This window comes from Vollenhovia emeryi, unplaced genomic scaffold (genome assembly GCF_000949405.1).
Source record: "Vollenhovia emeryi isolate VEMERY1.0 unplaced genomic scaffold, V.emery_V1.0 DF939123.1, whole genome shotgun sequence".
In the NCBI taxonomy this organism is placed as follows: Eukaryota; Metazoa; Arthropoda; class Insecta; order Hymenoptera; family Formicidae; genus Vollenhovia; species Vollenhovia emeryi.
In genome coordinates, this window is record NW_011967243.1 from 472,013 (window position 1) to 496,480 (window position 24,468).

The following is a 24,468-nucleotide window of genomic DNA, read 5'->3' on the forward strand; positions in this document are numbered from 1 at the left end:
ATTCGTCAACGAGATTTCTGGCGAACGCGCCGGAGCCAGAGACCAGGAAACTCCGAAATGATTATAATGCGTGTACGCTAAGCGTACAGATATAAAAATTCTGTCGCGACACGTAAAAGTGGATAAAAATTCTGCACCTCGGGATGTAAGATATTAAAATTCCTGTGAGAAAAAAGTCGAAATAATTTGTTTTCGCTTCTAAATTCGTTCGATACGACTATATCAAGGCTGTATCACAGCGATAGCGTCATCGATATCGCTATCCAACTCGGCGAAGATACGAGCAACAGCAGCAACGGCAACGGCAACAGCAGCAGCAGCAGCGACAGCAGCGGTAAACGCGACGTGGACGATGTAGACGACGATGAGGACCGGCTCCGCCGCGCTGTTACTGTTATTTTTAACCCGACGCCGACGCGCCGAGTCCGTAGTCTAAAACCGCGTCTACCCTCCCGCACCTCTCTCGCCTCCTCGTCGTTCTTCCTCATCGCGATTCTGCTCCTCTCTCTCTCTCTCTCTCTCTCTCTCTCCCTCTCTCTCTTTCTCTTCGGCTTCTTCTTCTTCTTCTTCTTACCCGAGACGATAGGAGGGTTCGCCAGGCGCGCATATTTCGGAGCCTATTTTCAAAGTGACTTTCTATTTCCAAAGTCGCAGGACGCCACTCGGACGTTCGAGGCTTCTCGAAGACGAGAATCGAGCTTAGAAAGCGCAACAGACTCGATAAAATTCGCTTTTCCCAAACAAATTACGTATTGGTTTTCAAGAAAGAGTCTATCTCTTGGAAATAAAATATTTTGTCGCCGTAACACAGCGATTTAATGTCGTTGTTCACAAGTGTTCTGAGATTATAAATTTGACTATATCTTATAGAAATAGACGTGACATAATTCCAGACGTTCCTTGTAGACTTTATCGACTGATAGACGTCGATAAAGATGTAATAATTTTGAAAGAAGTGCGACATGTACAAAATATGTTGTTGCGTGTCGATTATTTTGCCTTTGATTATCTTGATTAATCCATGGAACAATCGGTGCGATCAGTTTTTGTGATCAATGGATAATGGTGCGTAGGGTCAGAATTATCGCGCGCGATATGGAGCGAAACGAAAATGATTGCGCGATAGATGAAAATTGCGAAGAACAAGTCCTTCCAAATTGCACTTTATATTACAAGGGGAAGTGGAAATATCTCGCGGTATATTTGGAAAATTCACTACGAATCGACCTGCCTGATGTACTCTTGTTTCCGGTCATTAGCTTTCCATTTGCCGCGCACATTCAGGGCTACCGGCGTCACGCGTGACACAAAAGACAATACAATAGACATGGTCTTTTATTGGAATGTCCCAAATCCACTGCATCTCCTATTTTATTCGCGGCAGCGTTTATTAATATGAATTTCAGGGCAAACCTTGTAGTTTTAATACATAAGGAACTTAAATTCGCTGAATATGAAAATTTGTGTATTACGTTATAAAATTCGGCACCCAACTGGTTTGTAAGTCAGGTTAAGGCGTGAATGTAAGAGTGTAAAGGAGATTGTAACAATAAAGCTACATACATACATACGTTATAAAATTCGCTTACCTTTAGGCCCAAAACATCTTCCCTTTCATTAGTTTTATGCTGAAAACAGAAAGAAGAAAAATTTATTAAAATTTATTCAATTCTAATCAGTTTAATGTTTAAATTAGTATTTTTTATGTCATTGTCGTTCGATATCGCGATCACAAAAAAATGAATGGATAGGTTCACAAAATATAATTTATAATAACAAGTCTGAAAGATATAGAAATAGATTGTGATCCTTAAGCTCGTATTTAATAGCGATAAATGTGCAGTGTGCCTATCGCTTTCTACGCGAATGTAATTATTGCTATTATCGTTGTTTGCCGGTGCGTCGAAATGTTTCCAGAAATTGTTTAAACTTGGCGTAAATTAGCGCTAAAAAAATGGACGCAAAACTCGATTGGCGCGTCTAGCGCGAGGTTAATGACGGTCGATAATGCTTGTCAAATGCCTGTAATACCGATGGTCAGGCCACGAGCGGCACGCGAAAGTGGCAGGATAGAGTTAGCCGAGATACGCTCCAACTATGCGTCCGTCGCGGGAAAATCCGTTTGAAGAGGCAGTTTTCCCGCCAGTCGAGTCAGCAACGTTGCGCAGCGCGACGCAGCGGCGAGAGGTATCGAGAGAAAGAACGAGTCGGCCTGCTAGGCGCAAAGCGTCAGGGAGAACGGCGAGGGAGGGAAAGAAACGAGCGGTCGAGGAGAGACGGAGAGAGGTGGCGAAGAAGAGAGAGAGGGAGAGGGAGAGATAGAGGGAGGGAGGGAGAGAGAAGGCGAGAAAGAGAGAGAAAGAGAGGAGCTCGAAACGTGACAACGCCGCGCTAATGCGTTGTAGACTCGGTTCCGTGCTGATACCCACGCTCCGAGGCCTCGCCTCGCCTCACCTCGCTTCGTCTCGTCTCGTCTCGCCTCGCCTCGGCTCGCTTCAGTTCGTCTTGCCTCGCCTTGCCTCGACCCGCCTCGCCTCACCTCGCCTCGCCTCACCTCGCCATGCCTCGCCTTGCCTTGCCTCTCGCCTCGGTTCGACTCGGCCCGGCTCGGCTCGGCGGGAAGCCGCCGTTACCTCGGTATAGAACGAAATATTTCTACCGGCAGACTTTCTACTCGGCGAGAATCGAGGGTTGCCGTGCGACCAACCAGGTCTCGACGATGCAACCAGGGTGGTGAATTTGCGCGCTTCCTCTTAATCCGTGAGGAATGCACCGTCAGGAGCGCGACGCATACCCCCGTGGTATAAGATTCTAGTTGATGGAAATGGCACGAAAGAGAAAAACGGGGATATACCGTTAATATAATACTGACGATTCGCCGATGCTTTCGCAAGTCACGACGTTCTTACGTGCGGAGGAAAAGATTTGGAATTAAATGCAGAGGCCTTTAACGGCCACGTTCTCTCTTCGAGAAGCAATTTTACAATGTTCCCTACGCGTAAAAGTCAAGCTTCGATTCCAATTACAATCGTAAAGCTTTTAGACGAGGCAGTGCGGTATAAAATATTAAAGCGTAACTGAACCCTTCGTACATTATATACGGCGTGTAACGTGCAGCAATGGTATATTATGTATACGCGATGTGTATATGTGTGGCGGCGCATCGTTTGGCTTCCGACCAAATATACGCTCGATCGATCGCACCTACCGATCCGTGGCGAGCTCTCGCTGCCGCGCTCGCGAGAGAGCTAAACGCGGACGGAACGGATAACACGGGGGCTTTCGAAAACGCTACGTTCGATCGCCCGCGCGTTGTTTTATACGTGGGCTAGTGCCGTACGGCCGGCAAGAGAGAGAATCGAACGCGCGGCGCGCGCGCCGATCGAATTTTGCAGTTCGCCGGGACGCGCATGTCCGGCGCGGCGCAACGCGGCGAGCGACGTTTATATGTAGAAAATATTCGCGGTTGAAATTCGAAAGGTAGCTCTAGCTCGAGCAGCGTTTCTTCGACCGACAACGTCGGTCGGAGCAACTTTCTAGTTTAGCTGACGTGCATGCCGCGAGAAGCGTACTGTACGTGTGTGTGTGTGTGTGTGCGTGCGCACGCATTTACGGTTGCGCAGAAATGTGTGCGTGCATGCGGGTATAACACACACACGAGCATATATATATCTCTCTTTCTTTTTCTCTTCTTTGCTCGCTATCTCTTTCTCGTTCTCTCTTTTTTCTCCTTCTCTCTTTCTTGCGCTCTCTGTCTGCCCTTCTCCGACGGTCATGTGGAGGAAAACTGGTTTCAAGAGAATAGAGCAACTGCGCCTTACCAGCAACAGCCACGAAGAACGAAAGCTCCGACACCCTCGCGCATGAGTTTAGCATCCATATATGTTACATACGAGTCGCGTTTGATGGAGCGTAAATCGCTAAAAACTTCGGGGACTATCAATTTTTGCGCATAATTGTCCGGGCGCGGAAAGTACGTCCGTTGATCGTCCGGGAATTATCATAATTTCTTAGTCTATAGATTTCTCGATCAATTGATAAAATTCGTATAGAATTGATATTAACAATGCGGAAGACTTGGTGGAATTAACGTCAAATTGGAATATCAAAGTCGAATTAAAAATAAAGATGTTTCGAATATTATTTGATTTGAGAAAATTAATTATTGCATGTGCCGGCATCGCAATCGCAATTGGATAATTTTAATTTAGATTTCTGTCCCAATCGTGGAGTGACCGTTTACGTCGATTACTCGCCTGGAATGGAAATGTGACCGATTCTGTAAAGATCCGTCGGAAAATGATTTTCTTGTAAAGTGACTTCGAGCTCTTCATCCATTCGGGCGTAGCTCGAGATAGATACCGCGCGCGAGAGAGAAATGTCGATGATATTCTCCAGTGTACAGCGCGTTATGTAAAATGTGAGTTTTGTAATGGTACAGGAGGAACAAAGTTTTCACAATTACGACACCGAAATGGGTTTAACGCGGACGGTGAATGGACAATGACCCTGTTTCCCTCTTCCATCCCTTTATCGTTTGTTGCTACCACGAGGCGAATAATTTATGGGAGTTATAGTTTCGAGCGAAATCTTCATACATTTATATCTCGAGATCACCCGCGTCCCGCGAGTCGATAGGCTTCGTTAAGGATCGTTGTCGCGGTCGGGAGCGCGGATCGAATTAAAAAAAAGCACGCGCAAATGATGGCCTCGAGATCTTTAACGCAGTGCGCTACTTTATCGGCGGAGGTTTCGTTACAGGTAGCAGGCATCTAATCTTGTAATTTTGCCTGGTCTTTTTTCCACTCCGGGCACCGGTTTCTCTTTACCCTCTGTCTCTATCTCGCTCTCCGCGCGCTCATTCCCTTCCTTTACATCTACTTATTTGACGTTTCACGTATATACTTTCGTACATACACGTATATACACATACATATAAATTATATACACTTTATATATACATCCTTTATACATTATACCTATGTAGGCATATATTTTATATTATATACAACTATTATATGTATATATAGTGACGTGCGCGAGACTCCCTCCGCAATATACGTATCCTCGTCTGACTTCGGGATAGTTTTACCCTCGCGAGTGGGCAACGGGTTGATTGCACTGGCGGCTCCGCATTTGCCGGCTATCTTCCTCCAACACGCGCTCTCTCGCTCTTTACTCTGTTCTCGCTCGCTCCGTTCATCACCCACTCCCCTCTCGATATCACGTCGCAGTTTCTCTCGCTCCCGTCCACCGGCACAAGCCTCTCTCCCTCTCACCCTCTCACCCTCCACCGCCCCCCCCCCCACGCTCCTTCTTTCTCGTTCGCTCCTTCTCCCACCGACGCCGCGCGACCAACTCGCTTCCCTCTCTCTCGCGCGCGCCTCGTCCTTTTTCTCTGTCGGTCGTCCTTTCGGTCTCTCTATTTCTGTCACCGTCTCCCTCCCCACCTCCCCTTTCTCGTTCCCTCGTTCTCTCGCGTTGCCTGACGAGCGCGAGCGAAGGGATGGAGAACGAATAGGGGTTTCCGTGGTAACGCCCCATGCACGAGTAATGCCTTCCCTCCTTGTTCGACCACGCGCACGGCGTCCTTCTCCCGCTTATCGCGCGCTCCCTCCCGTTCGCCGCTCCGCGGCGGCCGTCGCTCGTCGCTCGCTCGCCAGCAGCGAGCACAGTGCGCGCACCGCGTTGTTTCTCCCCTTGCCGCGCGTCCTCCCGCTCGCCCACGCTCCCCACCGCGCGCGCTTCTGCGTACAGGCTGCTCCATACACTATCGTCGAAAGCTCTTTGCCGAGCTCGGATGAGCGGGCGAGCCAACGAAATTCTCTCCTGCGAACCGAAATTACGCGATCACGGCGAGAGGCGCCGGTCTGAAAATTCATCCGAGTCGAATGTAAATCATTTATCCTCGTGAAAATAGAGCGCGTAGGAGTCTATCGCTCAGTGTACCGGTCGCGATTGCTACGCTACGCGCTTGTAAGTTACAATGACCGGAAATTGGGGGGTTGTTGCTGCGGAAATTCCAAGCCGTTTGAAAAACTTGTGCGTTACTGGCCAGTAGACGTACAGTGATTTGTAAGGGGAGCGAGAACGTTTCTTGAAGCGGACCGTAGAATGCTCCGCGCCCAGTTTCCATCTAGCGTATAGATTTTCTCCATCTCGTCCGAGGAGGAGTACAGTTAGGACAAGTTTAGTCTTATGGTTTTTTGAAAAATGCACTTTTTTGAAATTGCCGTAGCGAAGAGATAGGTCGGCGAGAGACTATACGGAGGCGTGGAGAAGCGAGAGGAGGGGGTAGCTGAAGGCGCGGAGGTGGGACGTGAGGATGGGGAAGTGCGCGGTGGTAAATGCGCAGGTGTATGGGAAAAGTCGCTTACGCCCGTGGTAGAACCGGGGCAAAACGAATCCCGTTGAAGAGCAGCTATGGAAAATTTGCAAATTCGTGCCGGCGCGATGATGAACGTCTACCTAGCGAAAATAATTTCCCCGCTGCACAAAAACATGGAAAACAAATAAGCAACAAAGACGCACTTGATACGTGAAAAAGTAAACCGCTTCCGAAACGCCGTGCCTCGGCCGCGGCCTCAGGTTTAGGGCTACGTTAAACCTGACCTTTTGTGCCAGCGTTATATCGGAACCGCGCCGTGATATTTTCTTGGAATCCTAACGAACGCGTTATTACCGAAACGTTATTTTCCTCGGACGTACACGCGCGGAGGTAGAGACTGTGTTCCATTTCGCGTTGGCGGTTATTTTAAGGGAACGTTAGAAATAAATTCTGCACCGCCGCTACAGTAATATTACGTTAAAAGTTTTCATACGATTCCACCATGATATAGTATCCGGAATTTAATCAACGTTATTGAACGTTATTTCACTTAATATATAAGCATAAAAATGAGCTATGACTCATTAACGTCTAAATTTCTGTTACGTAACAATGTCGACGTAAGTAAAGGTGTAGTAGAGCCCTCTACTCTTTCCTTCTCGATATTATGTTAGGGCGATGGCGAGAGGCGTAACATACTTTCGCCGACTTGAGATTAACATTACTGAATATCATTCGCCAAAACTTGGTGCAAACACGAAAGCGAGCTCTAGCGCCGGTCTAGCGGTGCCTGCATGACAATAGCGAGTGCCTCCGCGTACCTGTCGCATCCGACAATCGTTAAATGGAGAAATTTCGGGATCTCGCTATCTTGAGCGTCGCCAGCGGCAATTGTACTTGAAAGAAAAGAAACCGTCGGACGATCGCACTTGTCTCCTCCAACCCCCCCCCCCCACGCCCCGCGAGACTATTTAAGCGAGGAAAAACCGGTGATCCCCGCGTGGAGGGCCCGTTGGATAGCAGCGCTGCGCTGCTTTCCAACGGGTAATTATTATTACCGGTTCGAGGTTCGTGTCGGCAATTAGAGACGGCCACTTCTAGCCACCGCGGAGACCAACAACAGTAAGCGCCATTAAGCAAATAACCGCGGGATTGTTACTCGTTAGTTGGCAGTTTCAGCCGACCGTAGGCGTTACTCTCTCGCGTAACCCCTTCGTCACTCTCCCGTTGAGTTCTTGCATCCTCCCCCCCCCCCCGACGCCCGGCCCTCCCCCGCAATCACGCTTCTTCATTTCTTTCGCTCGCGTACGTGCATCCGCCTTCGTCTTCTCCGCGCTTCTGTCTCTCTCCATTTCACCCCGGCGCGCAAACGAGAGAGTTGACGATACGTTCGCCGTTGACGCGAGGGGGAGAGGGGGAATAAAGCGAGCTTTTCGAATAACGAGTTACATGACGCGCTCGCGAATGCAGAGATCGCGAGCTTATTCTCGCGGTTACGCTTCCGTGTTGTTCTTCGGCTCGGCGCGCACTCGAGAGTTTTGTCCCCTGAGAGAGCGACAGTTACGAGTTAGCGGACACATGAATGCGAGTAATTATTGATGGGTATTCGGTCGAGAGAGAACTTTATTCCGCGGGAACAACTTTTAATAGTGGATGTTGCCGGTGGACACATACTCGGTGGGGACCGGGGTCAGTACGTGTCCCTTTAAAAGTCGCCCTCGGATCTTCCGAGAGCGATTCTCGACAGTACGAACCAGATTTCAACATCATCGACAGCTCTCAACGAATGTTGAATTATATTCCACGACAATTGCCCTCGTGAGAAAAAGTTGAGACGGAACTGTATTAAGACTCGAACAGCCGAATACGAAATAAACAGTTTTACTATCCGGCGATGACTGTGCGGGGCAAAATTTTCGCGTTCTACACCTTAATTAAGGAAGCCCCAATTTCGAAGGATTATTTCCTTTCCGCTAGTTCTCTCCAACTAGCTCGGCATACGGTATTTATCGTCGAGGAAGCTTTGTCGAGTCCAACTATGTGGATTGTATTAAGTCACGGGCCAAGTCGGAATCAATGAACGGACCGAGGTTTTGTCAGGCGACGGCGTGCGTTCGCTCAAATATCTAAAACGACCGTCTCTCTCCCTTGATGAAGAAGACGCTGGGCCGTGTCCCGTGTCGCGGGGAATCGGAAACGTCCAATGCTCTCGCACCTTTCTTGGGATTAACGCTTGGATTTCTCGCCAATTCGCCTTTGCTCGCGTTTCCAAGATCGAGGTAATACAATCGCGTTCGGATAAAGATGCGCGGGCTTCACGCGTGCGACTTCATCGCGATCATTACGACCGTTGCGGACCATTATGAACGCGGCAATTGTACGTGTAACGTGAATGAAACGCATCGTCGTGTCTTTGAATACAACTCGTCCGGGGATAATTATATGACAATTGCCGCAGTGAATTCCTCTCTCCATTTAGATACTTGGTAGAATATCGGGAAAGGATTTGTAACCCTGCGTTTTTTTTATTATAGTTTCAATAACAATAATTAACGAGACCACGTACGATGCGTATTGTCAAAAGTTCAGAATGGAAGTGATTGCCGGGGAGAATTTACATTCATTCGGCGAGCAAATGTTTAAACTGAATTTTAATTCGGCTGAAATATACTAGAAATAAAACGTTACAATGTTATTAGAAGCCGTTCGTCCGCAGTCACATTAGCATGCGTTAACCAAGTCGCGTTACAGTCGAGGGTTAATTCCAAAATGTTGGTATATTCTTCGTCGATACTTTACGCAAAGTCAGTGCATCGACTTTGCTAATCGTGTCTCTCTTACGCACATCCCATTTACTCGTTTCTACATTGCCCGCCTCTTGCGCAACATTCGCCGTTGAAAATGTAAGAATGGAAAATGTCGCCGAACAATTATTAATCGCGGGCAAACGGACTGCGATTCGAGTTTACGCGCGTTCGATGACCGAGCAAAAATGTCGCTAAATGAAAATTGACGTAACGCGTGTATAGCGTGCGAGGCGAAACCGTCATCGTCGTCGTCGTCGTCGTCGTCGTCGAAACGAAGCGCGGACGATCGTCTCTCGGAGAGGCTGCACGCGTTACGTGTGTCGCCGCTCGAAAAGAGCCCCGAAATTCGGCGGGGCGTCGGTAATGGCATAAACTGTATACCTCGTGTTCAGCGACTTCTCTCGCGCGCGCGATATATCCAGCTCATTCTGAGATACAGCTGTGTACGGGAGAGCCGCGAGTATACGAGAGCACCGCGCTCTCGTATATACGCCACGTCCATGTACGTAGATGTACATAACGATACGTACCTATATACACGCCATAGTTTAGCACGGCGTGTATAAGGGTTAGGGGCGTGGTGGTGGTAGTGGTAGTGATAGAGAGAGAGTGGCGATGATGGTGGTGGTGGTGGTAGCGCCGCGATGTAGCAGTGTGGTGGTGGAGGTGCACGCGCGCGCGCGCGATGCCGGGTGCGGGGATAAACGGGGAAGAGAGGATGAGATGAAGCGAGGCGGTCGGGGATGGGGGATGAGGGGTGGAAAGGGGACCGAGAGGGTGGCGGTAGGTGACACGGGGGAATGACGGGCCGAGGGTGGGCAGGGTGGATCGGGGGATGGCTGCCGTTCGATAGCGGGCGCACGTGGCCGCGCTTCCCGGAGCCGCCGCCGTGGCGCCAACGTCCTATTAACCCTCCACCCGGCCGATCTGCGCTCGCGAGCGCGCACCTACGCGCGGGCGTACATACAGATACGCGCACGCCACCCTCGCGTACGCCACCCGCGATACGGCGCCCACCGATACGCCCTACCACTGCCACCACATGGCCGCAGGACCACCACCGGTCGAGAATTTCCAGCGTCGATTCGCGCAGGCGCCTAACTTACTTAAAGGACACTGACTCCTCCGCGCCGTAGCGCCCTGATGGGATCCTCTCTCTTTCTTTCCCTTTTTTGTGCTCTCCTTCCGTTTCTCTCTCTTTCTCTCTCTCTCTCTCTTTCTCTCGCTCTCGCTCCCGCTCTCGCTCCACCTCGATACTTTTCGGAGGAGGTCGTTGAAAATAACGGCTGGCACTCGCGCGCGCGTGAGGGAGCGAGAGCGCGACAGAGAGAGGGGGGAGGGGGGAGGGGGAGGGGAGAGAGAGGGGGGAGAGGGAGGGAGGGAGAGAGAGAGGCGATATATTAAAACTTCGCTGGTCCGCGCGCAATCAATTTTCGTTAGCGCGAATATCTAAAATCCATGGATACTCGTGTACTCGGGCGATAGACAAAGACGATCGAGATCTTTTATTATGGAATACTTTCGCGACTCAAGTTCTTGCTACAACCAAATGACGTAACGCGAAATTAATATTAAGCCGTAGAAATGATTGCCTTTAAGTAGAGTACTATTTTTCATGAAGATAGATATCGAGCATATACGAAATTTTTCAAGGCACTTAATGCCGGTGTTTTCTGTCAACTGATATACCCTCTATAACGATCCCAATGATAGGGCTCTACCGATCGCCGCACCAAGTTCGGCGATATACAATCTTCCCGAGCAACAGACGGCGTTAGATAAATGGTCGCGATCGGATTATAGTATTCTCGATCGCAAGTTGGCGCTCACGCGATTGAATCGTCATCGTGACCATAGAATAAAAAGGGGAGAGCAAGGCGACGACACCCGAGTCGACGAGTGGTCGCTGCTAAAATAGAGCTTATTCGTACCCCGATGCTATTAACTAATAGTTTCATGCCTTTGCCACATGAGACTCTCTCCACTCACAGAGCGACGCGGGCGTTCAATTATTTTTAGAATAATTATATTTGTAACGTATTCACAAATTATTTGCCTCGTTTGTTAATTCATCATTGCAATATCTCGTATCGTCAGTCTGCTGTCAATAGCCTTTCGAGGGAATGCTGTATTAATATTTGCCGTTTCCGGTACCTGGTGCCGTCGGTCGTTGAAATTTAAATACCCCAGACTGAGGCGTACGCTCTAATCCTCCAAAACATATCGTTTACGTTACACGCCGTCGTTGAATTGTGCTTACCGGATGACGCATCTCTAAAATAAGCTGAAACTACGCAATAGAAAAAAGAAGCGCGATCTACGAGAGCCTCGCGGCTACGGCTTATGTCCCGCTGAACGTAATGTATCCCGTTGACAAACATGTAATCCGTGATGCAAATCGCAATTCGAGTGTCACAAGTTGTTACACTCGTTGCACTATCGTTGCGATTCCTCGGGAAAGGAGAGAATTGGGTGAAGCGTCCGAGGGCTTGATGAGGAGTAAAAAGCGAAAGAAATACGCCTGCATTCTTCCCAAGAACCTTTCTAAATAAAAATTTCTTTTTGTTGCTTCATTTATCCCGAATAATTTCCGAGTTTCCTGAGCATTAATGTTCAATAGTAATAATAAGACGTACTAACATATTAAATGATATAATACTCGATTTAACTTTTTTTTCCGAAAAGTCTAGAAAAATAGAATTGGGTTTCTAGAAAAACGCGGTTTGTACGTTAGTCAGTAACTACGATTAGCTTATTTTCGTTTACGTAGAATCGACTAAACAGACGGAATCGTATATCATCGATCGCAAAGGGGAATCACAGCGGCAGTGCAACGTATCCGATCGAATTTTTAGTAGAGGGTAAGACAAAGAGTTGCTCCGTTCTAATTCGAAGCGGAATTCTTCGTGAGCGAGTATAAAATTATACTCGGGGACTTGGTGATCTCGATTGCGATCGACGCGACGACGGCGACGGCGACGACCTAGCCTCGCGATACCCAAGCTCTCCCGCAGGATCAATGCGGACTATCAACCCTCGGCGCTATCGAGCGAGCGAGCGGAGCTGCGACGGTGATGGCGTAGCGCGTCGATCGCCGCTACACCCAAGTGCACCCCGTTCACGAGGACGGTGTTCGCGGGTGCGTCACCGCACCGAGAAATCGTGCGATCGTTCGCGAGCATTGCGCCGCGATATTAGACACAATGTTGCCAAACGTTAACGTCGACTGCGGTCGGTCGATGAAACGCGAAATGTAGACAAAGCTGTCGACATTAGGGAAAACGAAAAACGCTTGCGCTAGTCGCTTTAAAATGGCGAATTCGTAATATACTTGCGTCTTCTTTCTTTTGTAACAAGAAAATCATCTTTTATCCGAACGGAGCGTTCTACATCATGAATATTTACTGACCGAAGAGAAGTTCGATTGCATAATTGCCTTTTACTCGACTGAAAGCTCCCGCGCCAAGATATTGCTTCTGGTACCGTCACCTTCCTGAACGTTACGTCGACCCGCGATAATTCGATATTATTCAAGCACGCTGATTTCGATATATCTTTTACGCCGATATCGCACCTCCTTCGATCTGTCTAGCTAATATCAAAGACCTTCGACACCGCACAGGTGCGGTATCTCGATCCCGAAACTTGGCACTAAAGGAAATATATTAAAATGAGCAAAAATACCCTGAATAATATCGATCCCAGCGAGCATCCGGCAGCGAGATACGCGCGCATACGGTATACGGCCGTGCAAAAAAATGTGGTAGAAGGAAGCCACGAGTCGGCGCGATTAAGTTGACGAAGAAATATGTACACGCGTGTGCGCGAAAAGGGGGGAAGGAAGGCCGCCGCGAAGAAGCGCGCACGCCGCAAAAACACGTTGCTTGCGTGCGCGACGCGGCACGGTCGCGAGGTGAGGCGAGGCGAAGCGAGACAAGGAGAGTAAGGTAAGGTGAGGTAAGGTAAGGTGAGGTGGTGTGGTGAGGTGAGGTGAGGGAGGTGAGGTGGGGTGAGGGTGAGGTGAGGTGAAGTGAGGCGAGGTGAGACGAGGTGAGACGAGGTGAGACGGGGTGAGGTGAGGTGAGGCGAGGTGAGGAGAAATGAGGTGAGGTGAGGTAAGGTAAGGCGAGGTAAGGTGAAGTGACATGAGGTAAGGTAAGGTAAGGTAAGGTACGGTAAGCCAAGACGAGGCGCTTTCGCGCGAGCGAGAATATAGTGACGCGTGACGTCGGCGCGGTACAGTGTATGTGAATGCGAAGGTGTATCGCGGCGTGCTGCCACCTGCACGAGAGCGAACGACTCACCGCACGTGGTTGGCCTTTCGCATGCAATAAAACGCGAGTCGCGTGCGTTGCAAGGGGTCCAGCGACTTGCGTCTTGGTCACCCTCGTGGCCCGATCGCCCTTGTTGTACAATAAAATATTATAAAGAAGAGGATGATCCACGTATGTACTTTGCTCGCAAGACAGAATTTGAATGGTAGTTATCGATAACCGGGGGAGGGGGTGGCATCGGACGAAAGCTACCAAGTATGTCGGAAGCGTACAATAAATTGCTAGTAATATTTTTGTGGGATTTTACAGCGGACATTCGAAGATTAAGTTTAATATTCTCTGGTATAGAGAAATCTCTCGACTTCTCAAAACAAGACGAATACTTATGCTGAAATTTGATTTGTCAAAGATCCCGGTGACAGTCGCTTTTAAATAAACGAAAGTAGAACGGTGGAATAAATTAGGATGAAATGGTAATTGTCATACAACGTTGTTGCCGCCGCAGAAAGAGCCGGAGGCTCATTCGGCGGCGCGGATCACAGTCTCGCGCGAGGACCATCTCGCGAGGGTACTTATTGCTGAATGAGAGTGCCGATATCTGCCTCGTCCGCGGAGTGGCTGCTTTTTACCGTCGTCGTCGCGCGCACGTTGCCGACTCCCGTTTGCATACGATAAGCACTCGTCGTTTCCCCCACCAGGTTTCCCCGCACGTTTAGACGCGCTCGCTATCTCCAAAGGGAGTCCGCCTGTATGCACTTGGCAAAAGAGCGGTGCCACCTGTGTGTAGGCGCGTGAATTTATAGCTCGTGGGAATGTCGCGAAGGGAGAAAGGGAGGAGCGGGCCGCGAGAAAAAGACGGAGATAGGCGGCCGCGGGGACGGGGCAGGACAGGGATAGGCGCGGGGGAGATGAGGGGCGCGAGGGATGACCCGAACCACGTGGCGATCTATTTGTCACGCGAGAGCGGTCACTCCTATCGCGTTAAGTTTGGTTAGGCAATCGATGCATCTTGGCCGCGCGACTCCAACTGGCGCCTTTCGCGAGACTGAAATACTAACCACGAGAATGGGAATGCGAAAGATGATATTTCGTGGATTGAACGAGCACTTCGCGTACGTCCCGAAAACCGGGGAGGACGAATCGCGAGACGTCCGTATTTGTTAATTTGGAAAAATTACACCAACATTTTGGATTGGATACTCGAAAGACCGTTCGGGCAAAATCACGTTACGTATCATCCTGCTATGCCGCGAAATCAGGTCACGAATTAAATTTTTCTAAACTTGAGTTCGTTAAAGATTAATCAATGATAAAAAAAACCTATTTGCCCTCTTCAAGTTTCATTCGCCGGAGTTCATTAACTTTTAACGTTAAATAAATCTATAATTAAATCTTGGTTAAAATTGCACTAGGAGAAGATCGATCCTGATTTGATCAGAAGACTGTTATCCCTTTTCTCTCCTGGTTTCCTCTGCAACGCCTGGATACTCGAGTGCTCGAATGATGCCTAGTGCAGTCACCGAGCGTACATGGTACCATGTTGCTCTCTCGGTGGCCTTGAAGTAAGTATCATCGCATACTGAAGCTCAAGGTAAAGGAGGTAGGGGGCATAGGCCTGAGATCGGTTATCGGAGTCACACCCTCGTACCCTTCTCTTTCTATCTGTCTAGCAGCTCTTTTCCGTCTTCCTTTCTGCTTCATTCTATTTCTATGTTCCGTCTTTTCGCCACTCTGAGTGCTCTACCGCCCCCGCTTCCCTATCCTTTTCCTTCAATCTCCCTCCCTTCCTATATAGCTCGTTTTTTCTCCGCTCTCCCCACTGTGCTGGCCTCTTCCCCACCCCGTGGGTGTATATACACACACACACATCACTATTCTGTCGCATCCTCCTCTCGCTCCTACCACGCCAGCTCGTTTGATTCCGGTTCGATGGAATGCTATACGATCTTAGGAAGCGAAGGGAGGACAGAGCAGACGGGGAGGTGACAAGGGAGAATAGGGGAAGACGACGAAGGGGAGAGAGAAAAAGACAGAAAGAGAGAGGATGGTGGAAGGGGAGGGAGGGGAGATGGGGTCGACGAAGGAAAGGCGAGAGGGGAAGACGGAGGCAGTGACGAGCAAAACAAAGTGGGAGGGGAAAAGGCGGGAGTGGGAGCACAAGTATTGGAGGAGAGGGCGAGAGGGTTCGCGTACATGTACCTTCGGTACTCTAGGCGCACACGGTTGATATACATACAACGTTGATCGTTAAAAGAGGATTTCCATTACCGGGTCAGTACCGGACGGAGAAACGACACGAGGAGAGCGCTCTGACCGTCGCTGTCGCGTCTCCGCTCGCGCAATCGCGAGTTAGCGATTAACCGGGAATGCCAGTCGTCAAAAGCGGCCGAAATTGCCGCGAGCGCTTCTCCCCGAGCGTATGACCCTTTGCATGTAGATGACATAAAAATCATCTAATATTTAAGATGATAAAACTTTGTTAAGCGTATCATGTATGAACGCGATAGTGTACGAGTAATGCAATCCTGCCACGTTAAATTCTTCTTTTTACGTCGTAACTCATTTAGGTATCGCTATGGTCACAAATTTGCGGGGTAAAAGTCACGACATTTCAACTGTTTCGAAAGCTTAAATATGTATTAAGTACGCATCTGTTACTTGACTAGTCCTAAATCATTGTTTCGAGTCATCCTGAACCGATAGCGTAATCCTGTCTTAAAGGGAGTATCTCTGTCAATAGATAGTCATCGGCGCTTGTTGTGTCAACGATTTCCAGGATTTGTGTACGGTTTACTAGACATACTCGATCGTATCACCGGGTGCTAATAATAAACGTACGAATCGATATTGATGCCGAGTACCTGTTTGGAGTTTACTTAACAATGTTTTCGCCAAATAACAAACCTTAAATAATTCCTAAGTACCTGCTTTCGTTCTCTTCCTATTGTATATATTTATGCAATTTATAAGCGAAATCTTTTTAATAAAAATATAGCAATGCAATTTTGCAAAATGTATTATGCTACACGCTATCGTATACTTTTGTCTATCTTGCGACACATTTTTCATAATTATCTGTTTTGGCGAGGCAGCTATAGATTGTACACTTCATTTTCGCTCCGCGATACATTATGCGTCATTTTACGAATATAGTTGCATCAACTTCCGCAAAAGCAGCATGCAAGGGATGGTTGAAGCAGGATATAGTGCGATACAGTGCAATATCCATAAAGCATAGATACATATGAAATGTCAATGTACAGTATAACATAAATATTCATCCCCCCCGATGAAAACATTGGTAAAAAAAAACAATATTTTAATCAATTACACTAGAGATATGGAAAAAAAACTGCTGAAAATACAAGGCTAGACTTTCGGTGGAACCATCGAAATACGCACAATATCTCCTTCGTTGCGCGCTGAAATTAGATTGACAGGCTGAGAACACCGGAGAACACCGGTAAAATATCGTTCCGTTCAGACCCGCTCGTAGCTGCGAATCCATTCGAGATTAATGGAAGCGCGATTCCTTAATTTGTCGGGAGTATCGGAGCTAGTTACAGCGACGGAAACAGATCTGATGACACATTGACCGAGCTCGGAGTCAAACGTTTCATTGAGGCGAGGAGGGAACGATCGTGCGCGCGTTACCGATGTGTCACGGTGCGTTACAGCGCTCCAACTAGTTGGCAAGTGCCCGTGACACTCGTCGTCGGAAGCCGGCACCTCGTGCGCGGGAGAATGCACGCGTATCCGTATAGGCGCCAAGCGCGGCCCCGACGTTCGACGAGGTGCGGTACGGAACGACGCGGCGACGGCTCCTTCAAACGGCGCTATCCACGTGGTTCCTAAACGCCCCTCCCTTCATGTTTACGATCCCTTCTACGGCCCGCCCGCCATTCGCCGCACCATCGCATACCCAGCCCCTCTTTTTACCGATAGGGAAGGTAAACAGCCGCCGAGTGTCACCTGTTATTACTCGTACGCAAATAGGCTTCATTCATGGTCAACTGTCGTGCACGCGCATACGCGCGCCACGTTCTAATCCGGAAACGTTTGCCTTTCGGAACGAGCGTTATCGGGCGCCACAGGTGCACGTCTTCTTCCTAATACTTCATAAGGATTCTAACTTTTTGCCTACTTTTATTCCGCGAGTCCGCGGAACGCGCGGAATACGAGTCGTACGCATTGCTCTTTATAGCAAAGGATAACCTTTGTGTTACAATTTTTGAAGTTTGGTCCATTTAGATATATATTTTCATTAAATTTTAATACGACACCTATTGACAACTATTCGTTTCGTCGACTTGTACGCTCAGATGAACGATAAAAGATGTAATCAAAACGCGAAGAAAAATTTAACTTGTACAACATTAAATGTACACTATTAAACCGTAAAATTTGTATACTTTGACAAATAATAAAATAGCAAAGATATTAGGGGAAAGTAGTACCAAGGCCTGTTGTGCAATACGTTGCTGTCGGATGTCGGAACGTAGCCGATGGATTTGTGAACAGAAATTTTCTCGTTGGACCATCAGCTACGTCTCGACGTCCGACAGCGACATACGACGTATTGTATAAGGCCTGTAACAGGCCTAATGAGAAGGTTTCGCATATGTTCGTAAGTATATATACAATATACACTTTTATGACAATTCGTTACAATCGTGATAGATTAGGTTCTACAATTTCTGTACATCTCGATTAATTCCAAGCGAGAAGGATGCACGCCCGGCGGAGGCGAATCTCCGCCAAGGCGCGAACCTTGTCAGCAACTGAGCCAAAACCGACCGAGCTGCGGAATAGGAGCAGCAGCGGCGACTACACGACGACGACAACAACAAAGTGCATCGCTCGTTGCACCGCGAGTGAGAGCGCCGCGGGGAAGAGAGATTGCGGCAGGGAGCGAGAAAGAGGTAGGAGCGGGGCGCGGCGAGGCGAGACGGGGGGGGGGGCGAGACGCACGAGGTGAGTGTGGCCGAAAGGGATGGATGCGGAAAGGCACGAGGGGCAGCGAGGGACAGCGAGGGGCAGCGTAGGGAATGGGGGAGAGGAGGACACGGCGGGGCAGAGAGGAGCGGTACACATAGTGCGCCGGTTGTGTGGAGGGAGACGACATCTACAATGCACCCGCATGCACACACACAACACAACGCACACATTCGGGACGAATTCACAAACTTCGGTCGGCTCTCTCGTAGTCTCCACCCTCCCTCCCACCCGCCGTGGGAAGCCTCTTCCCTAGCGTCACCCAGCGGTGCGCGTTGTCTCTCTCCGTCTCCCTCCTCAAACTTGCCTCGATCCTCCCGGTCGTGTGTGTTTATACCGTACTTTATGGTACACACGTACGTACGTATATACATCGCTCTCGTGACGAGCGTAACGCGAGAACCTCTCTCACGCATACGCGCGAGTCCTTCGTACGGCGCGCGCCGTAGAAAGTACATAAACCGTCCTCATTCACGTCGATATCGTCAACTGTTGCTTCCTCCGTCGTCGCGCCGGTGGGTAAACCACCAACGCCGCGTGTGTCCCGCGTGTTAAGGCGGGTTCGCTCAAGAGAGGCACGCGACTCGTGGAACATGGAGGGAGGGAGGGAGGGAACCGAACGACCGTATTAAACCACCCCGCTGCGTTCTATCCATGGAACACGCGTCCCGGGAGCAATGAGTCTCGCCAAACAATGAGGTTTTTCGAAACGCGACATCGACGTTGGACGCGACGTTTCTTTGACTGACTGCAGAGATCATAAATCACTGCAACAATAAGTCCGAAGACAGACTCGTAATTTTTCTTCTTAAAAGTAGACAAAAGTCACCTACCACGTGGACAATGTGTCCTGACCACGAGTCGGGGAGCAGCAGGTGCCATTGTATCCCGGAGGCACCCCCGCCGCCGTAGGCTGATTCCTGCCAGCCATTAACTGGCGGTGGGCGTGAAATTCACCCGCACAAAAGGCTCACGGCGGTCTCGTTAATGGAGAGGGAAGAAAACGGGGCCGCGAAACTCTCCGTTCTCTTGCTCGCTCTCTCTCTCTCTCTCTCCCTCTCCCTGTTCTCTCTTCTCATGCTTAACCTTAACCTACCGCAAGAGGACTAGAGAGTTTCGCGCGACTCAAAACGCGGCACATCCCCGGAAGCCGAAGGTTCGCGAGGTGTGCGCTGTGATTTAAGCTCGACCTGCGAATTTAGGGCGCTTACGAGAGCTAACCTTAACCTTTATGAGAGCGACACGGAGTGTATCGTGAAATATTTTTTAGAGATAAACTTTTTTACGACATCCCTTACGTTTGAATCATGAGACAAATCGTTAAGTCCCCTATTATGAGATAGCGCGGGTTTAACAGGCATCGTCTGGTTGTCCCACCCAGAACTTATCACCCTTGGAGTGAAGGCTGTTTAATGGAAAATTTATTGTTAGATCATGCGCGTGATCGTTGTTAAAAAAAGTTTTGCAAAATTGGATGTTAAAAAGCCGATATCTCATATTAGGAGTCTATCTCGTAATAGAGGACTTTCCTCCATACGCGCAAACATTATATTTACTTGCCGCGATATTAGACAATAAAACTTTGGCAAAGATTTAAATGCGAAAATTTATTTTACATCCTACGTATTTTCTACTTATTTCAGTTGTGGACGTAACACAGCACGTTACAACGCGATTATGATAATACAACTGGCTAATTGTAAGTAACACTGACTTACGAAATACACCCACAGAAGAATTAACTATAGTGAGGAACTTTTCAGCAAAAGAGTTTCTTCATAGGCGATATGAAACTACATCGCTTTATGCGTTCTCTCCACGAGCTCACCAAGTATCGCTAACGGTTACTTTTGCGGAAGATTCCCGCGGACGGAATTGCGCGAGAAAAGCTCGCCGGATGAGAGAGACGCAAGGCCGGACAAAATCCGCTATTCTTCCACTTAACTCATGAGTGGTCGTACTACGAGTGTCTCATTCGGATAAACAATTTCTTTTTTTACGCGGTGATTATACGAAATACGGTTTATAATTTCAAGAGTATTTTCTTATTACATAGAGCATGTAGCATGCACTCTTATTTTTTCAACATCGCCATCCTATAAAACGAACAACGAGGTGGCGGAATATTAGAAAATAATTATGTGTACGTATGTGTGAACGGTGAGTTTCGCGCGTTTCTACTTTCTAACTGGACGTATCCTTTGTTTCGGCGCGGTTTATCGTTCCACATTAATGCTAGAAAGATGGAAAACATAACGCGTTTCCCGAGCGAGTCTTGTAAAGCAGACCTCGTTCCTGTAAAACTAGGTGTCGTGTCTTTGTTACATGTCTCTACGCCCGCAGTTTATTTTATCGAAACTAGATATGATAAGTTATAAAAATTAAGAAGGATCGTTTCAAAGCCGTGCCACGCATGTGTTGTACGATCGTACAAGATACCAATAATACTTTCAAGTTAGTATAGTAGTAACATATTAAAAAATCGCTACTTGAATCTTGACACGAGTAACCTTATATCATGAGAGTTCAGCCAACGACACACGATACTATTTTTCCTACTGGATTGCTTACGAGAGCCAAATCAGGATTTAAGCCAACGGCACACGATACTATTTTTCCCTATAGGATTGCTTACGTGGGCCAATCAGGATTCAGCCTTAAGTCACCTGATCTAAAACTCTGCATCCTTATTGGCGCTCGTAAGCAATCCAGTAGGAAAAGTAGTACTGTGTGCCGTTGGGTTTAGCCTTAAGTTACCTGATCTAAAACTCTGTATTCTGATTGGCTCTCGTAAGCAATCCAGTAGGAAAAATAGTATCGTGTGCCATTGGCTTTACTTCGTAAAGCTCTCTCTCTCTCTCTCTCTCTCTCTCTCTCTCTCTCTCTCTCTCTCTCTCTCTCTCTCTCTCTCTCTCGCTCGCTCGCTCGCTCGCTCGCACTCTCTCATTCTATCACTAGCTAAACCATCAAAGAAGGCAATTCATTTAAAAACCGGAATAACATCTTAAAAAAACGCACGTATTGATAAAACTTCTCAAGAATTCATGTATATGTAAAATAAGAGCCGTGTAGTTTCCTTTATCAAGAACAAATCATGCGAAAAGCTCGACGATTCTTTCCCCTAAATCCGGTGAAAGAAAGAGGGATGAATCGTGAGGTGATAGATTTCACGTTGCCATCTTTCGATACTGATTGTGGCCGCGTACGTACGCGCGTTCGCGCATGATTGACGTATCGATTACGCCGGACGAATTTTTCAATCGCCACGAACCGCTCACGTAACGTAAACAAAACAATGCGCGACGACGCGATGCCAATGCGAGGCGCGTACGATGCACCACGTGCCTCGACATCTCCGTTGGCGGAGGGGATCACGGGAGGTGGGGTCGGGAGACAGACAGCGAACGCGTTACAATATTCGTAATTCGTGATTCATCGATCTCGCAGACGATTACGCCATACGCGCTCAGACACTTTGTGCCGCGGACCACGTGTCCACTTTCAATTTTATTGACGAATTGCGACAAGCGCGGATTTATTTCAACTTTTCCCACACGAACCCTCCAATCTCGTGCGTACCAAATGTGAAATTGTTTAGAGCGAAGCAAAGAAATACTTCCAAATTTTATTATACACGCGCGCGCACACAAAGACCTCAATATAATATTCTCTGCGAATGAACTTTTAATTCGACACATCAACTTAATTTTCGCGTATTATCGGTTGAAAACCACTGCAACCCGATACGCGCGATACGCACGCAAGTGTGAGCAAGGCAAAGAGAGCAAAAGTTAAGAACGCAATGAGCGAAGCTACGTCAGAAGGTCACCGACTGACTCGCAACATTGTTAACGCGATATTACGTTGCCTAACCTGGTACGAACGATACGATATCGAAATAGCGGCTACATCGTAGAAATACATTGAACACTTATATCCAAGTATCGGGATAAAACAATAATAGATAAAAGAGAATAAAGAAACTTCTTCCGATCTTATTTAAAAAAAAAAAGAAGGTGCACTGCCAAGGGGTAAACCGCTGACCAAAATCACGTACACCAATGCCTACTAACGCCCGGTGGGCATTACTTAATCTTATTATCTTATTTTATCGTTATAATGCCCCAGCAAAGTCTAATGCCCAAAAGATGCCCAGTAATGCCGTAAATCTGTACACTAGAATGCCCTCGGCGGTTTACCCCTCGTACAATGCTAAACAATTAAAATGACCATAAATATGTAATAGAGTGTATCAAATCAGCGAAATAAATAACGCTCTGAACGAGTGCCACGAGCGGTCCTGGTGCAACCGAGGAAGAGAAACGAATTACGAGTCGCGGATCGCAGACGCGCGCGGGAACCGGGAAGAGACTCGGAGCAGGAGCAGCTCGTGGCCGCTTCCCGTGCATTTAAAACGGGGGACGCTGGCCGTAAATCACGCAGTTAGAGCGGAGCTCGGTCGCGTAACGTAACGACGGAGGTGTCCGCCCGTCCATCCGTCCGTCCGTCCATACGTCTCGTCTCGTGGTTGCCGCCGCCGCCGCCGCTGCCACCGCCGCCGCCGCCACGTGGTTTCTGCGGCAAAACTATGCGGCCACCGCCGCACGCCGGCCCGGCGAATTTATGAATGGGAGAAGCCTATTGACAGATCGCGCGTCGATAACTCTCTCGTTAATGGCCCGTGATGGTGGGCGCGCGAGGGCTGGCGGGGCAAAGGAGGCGGAGGTGCTCGGAGGGAGGGTGGGAGGTAGGGGAAACTTGGACTCACTTTGTACCGACTCGTGGCGCGTCGCGCCGCGCCGCGCCGCGCTGAGCGACGGCCCGTTACGATGTGCAGCGATCCAAGTAACGTGCGGGAACGCGAGTTCGGAAATCGATCGAAATAATGCATCGTGGAGCTAAGTCGGTGTGCTCGGCGCGTTCATTCCGCAGCGCGGAGAGAAATGCAATATTGAAATATCATTTCGAGCGTGAACGCGCGCACGCGTATGCAACTTCCCCACCGCGGGTTGAATGCGTGATATTTTCATGTACGCATTAGAAAAAGTTATATACAGGTGTATGCGCGCGTGTGTAGACAACGACGGAGACGTGGACTAAATTGAATTGAAAAATTACAAAATGGCCGTACTCGTCGCTTTCGTTACCTCGGCCTGAACGTGTTGTTGTTTTCGTGCGATTATAACAAAGCGAGGCACATTCTCACATGCAACCCCGGCTATTACGGGATTAGCATACACGTTTTTGGTCAGCGGTTTGCCTTTCGGCATCAAATCAAACGCGCGGTCCGATATCGCCAGGCAGCTTACGTCGATAATACGGAAATACATCGTGAACAGAAATAGATTTCGCGGAGGAGTTATGTCACATACGTTGCGCTATCCGTGAAACGACGGTAGCGGTGTGTTTATACGCGCATCTCGATAAAATTTGTCGGTGCACGAGTGCAATAAGTCAGCCCGCGTTATTCAGCGCGATGCCACGCGGTTTGCCACGGAACTAGAGTCTATTTTCATCAGTAGAATTTAGAGACTCGGCAAAAGGCTAAACGCGCGCTAATGTCGAAAGACGCAAATTATATTTTCGCACGAGACTGTATTTTGGCCCGGTAAAAGTGTTTCGGGAGTATTCGCGTGATATTGGTTTTTCTATTCGATCTCTATATTTTAAATTAGTTGAATTAAGAGGGACTGATATTGAATTGATAACAGCGATTCTACCTTCCAATATTTAGAGAAAATATCTGCATGTTTTGCAGAAAGCTTCTATCAATTGTTAGAACCGAGGGGGGGAAACCGCTGAGGGCATTGTGGTGTACAGACTTGCGGCATTAGTTTGGGCATTAGACCTTGCTGGGGCATTATAAAGATAAAATAAGATGAAATGAGATAAAATGAGATAATAAGATAAAGTAATGCCCACTGGGCATCAGTGGGCACTGGTGTACAAGATTTTCATCAGCGGTTCCCCCCTCGGTTAGAACTGATTACAATGTGTGCATACATGTAATTACAACAAATGCAATTCATTACGACTTGCCATTGTAAAGTGTTAAAACTTAAAG

At 48.3% G+C, this 24,468-nt stretch overlaps 1 protein-coding gene across 2 annotated transcripts in view; it reads right to left on the reverse strand.

Moving 5' to 3' along the window:
* Positions 1-24,468, reverse strand: part of LOC105569571 (basic-leucine zipper transcription factor A) — a 96,187-nt gene that overhangs the window by 21,782 nt on the left and 49,937 nt on the right. For both annotated transcript variants that reach the window (XM_012026143.1, XM_012026142.1), the window contains one exon: positions 1,590-1,628. Coding sequence is in view for 1 of the 2 variants with exons in the window: in XM_012026142.1 (XP_011881532.1) it covers positions 1,590-1,628 (39 nt within the window). In the remaining variant the exon portion in view is untranslated. The remainder of the gene's footprint in view (positions 1-1,589; positions 1,629-24,468) is intronic.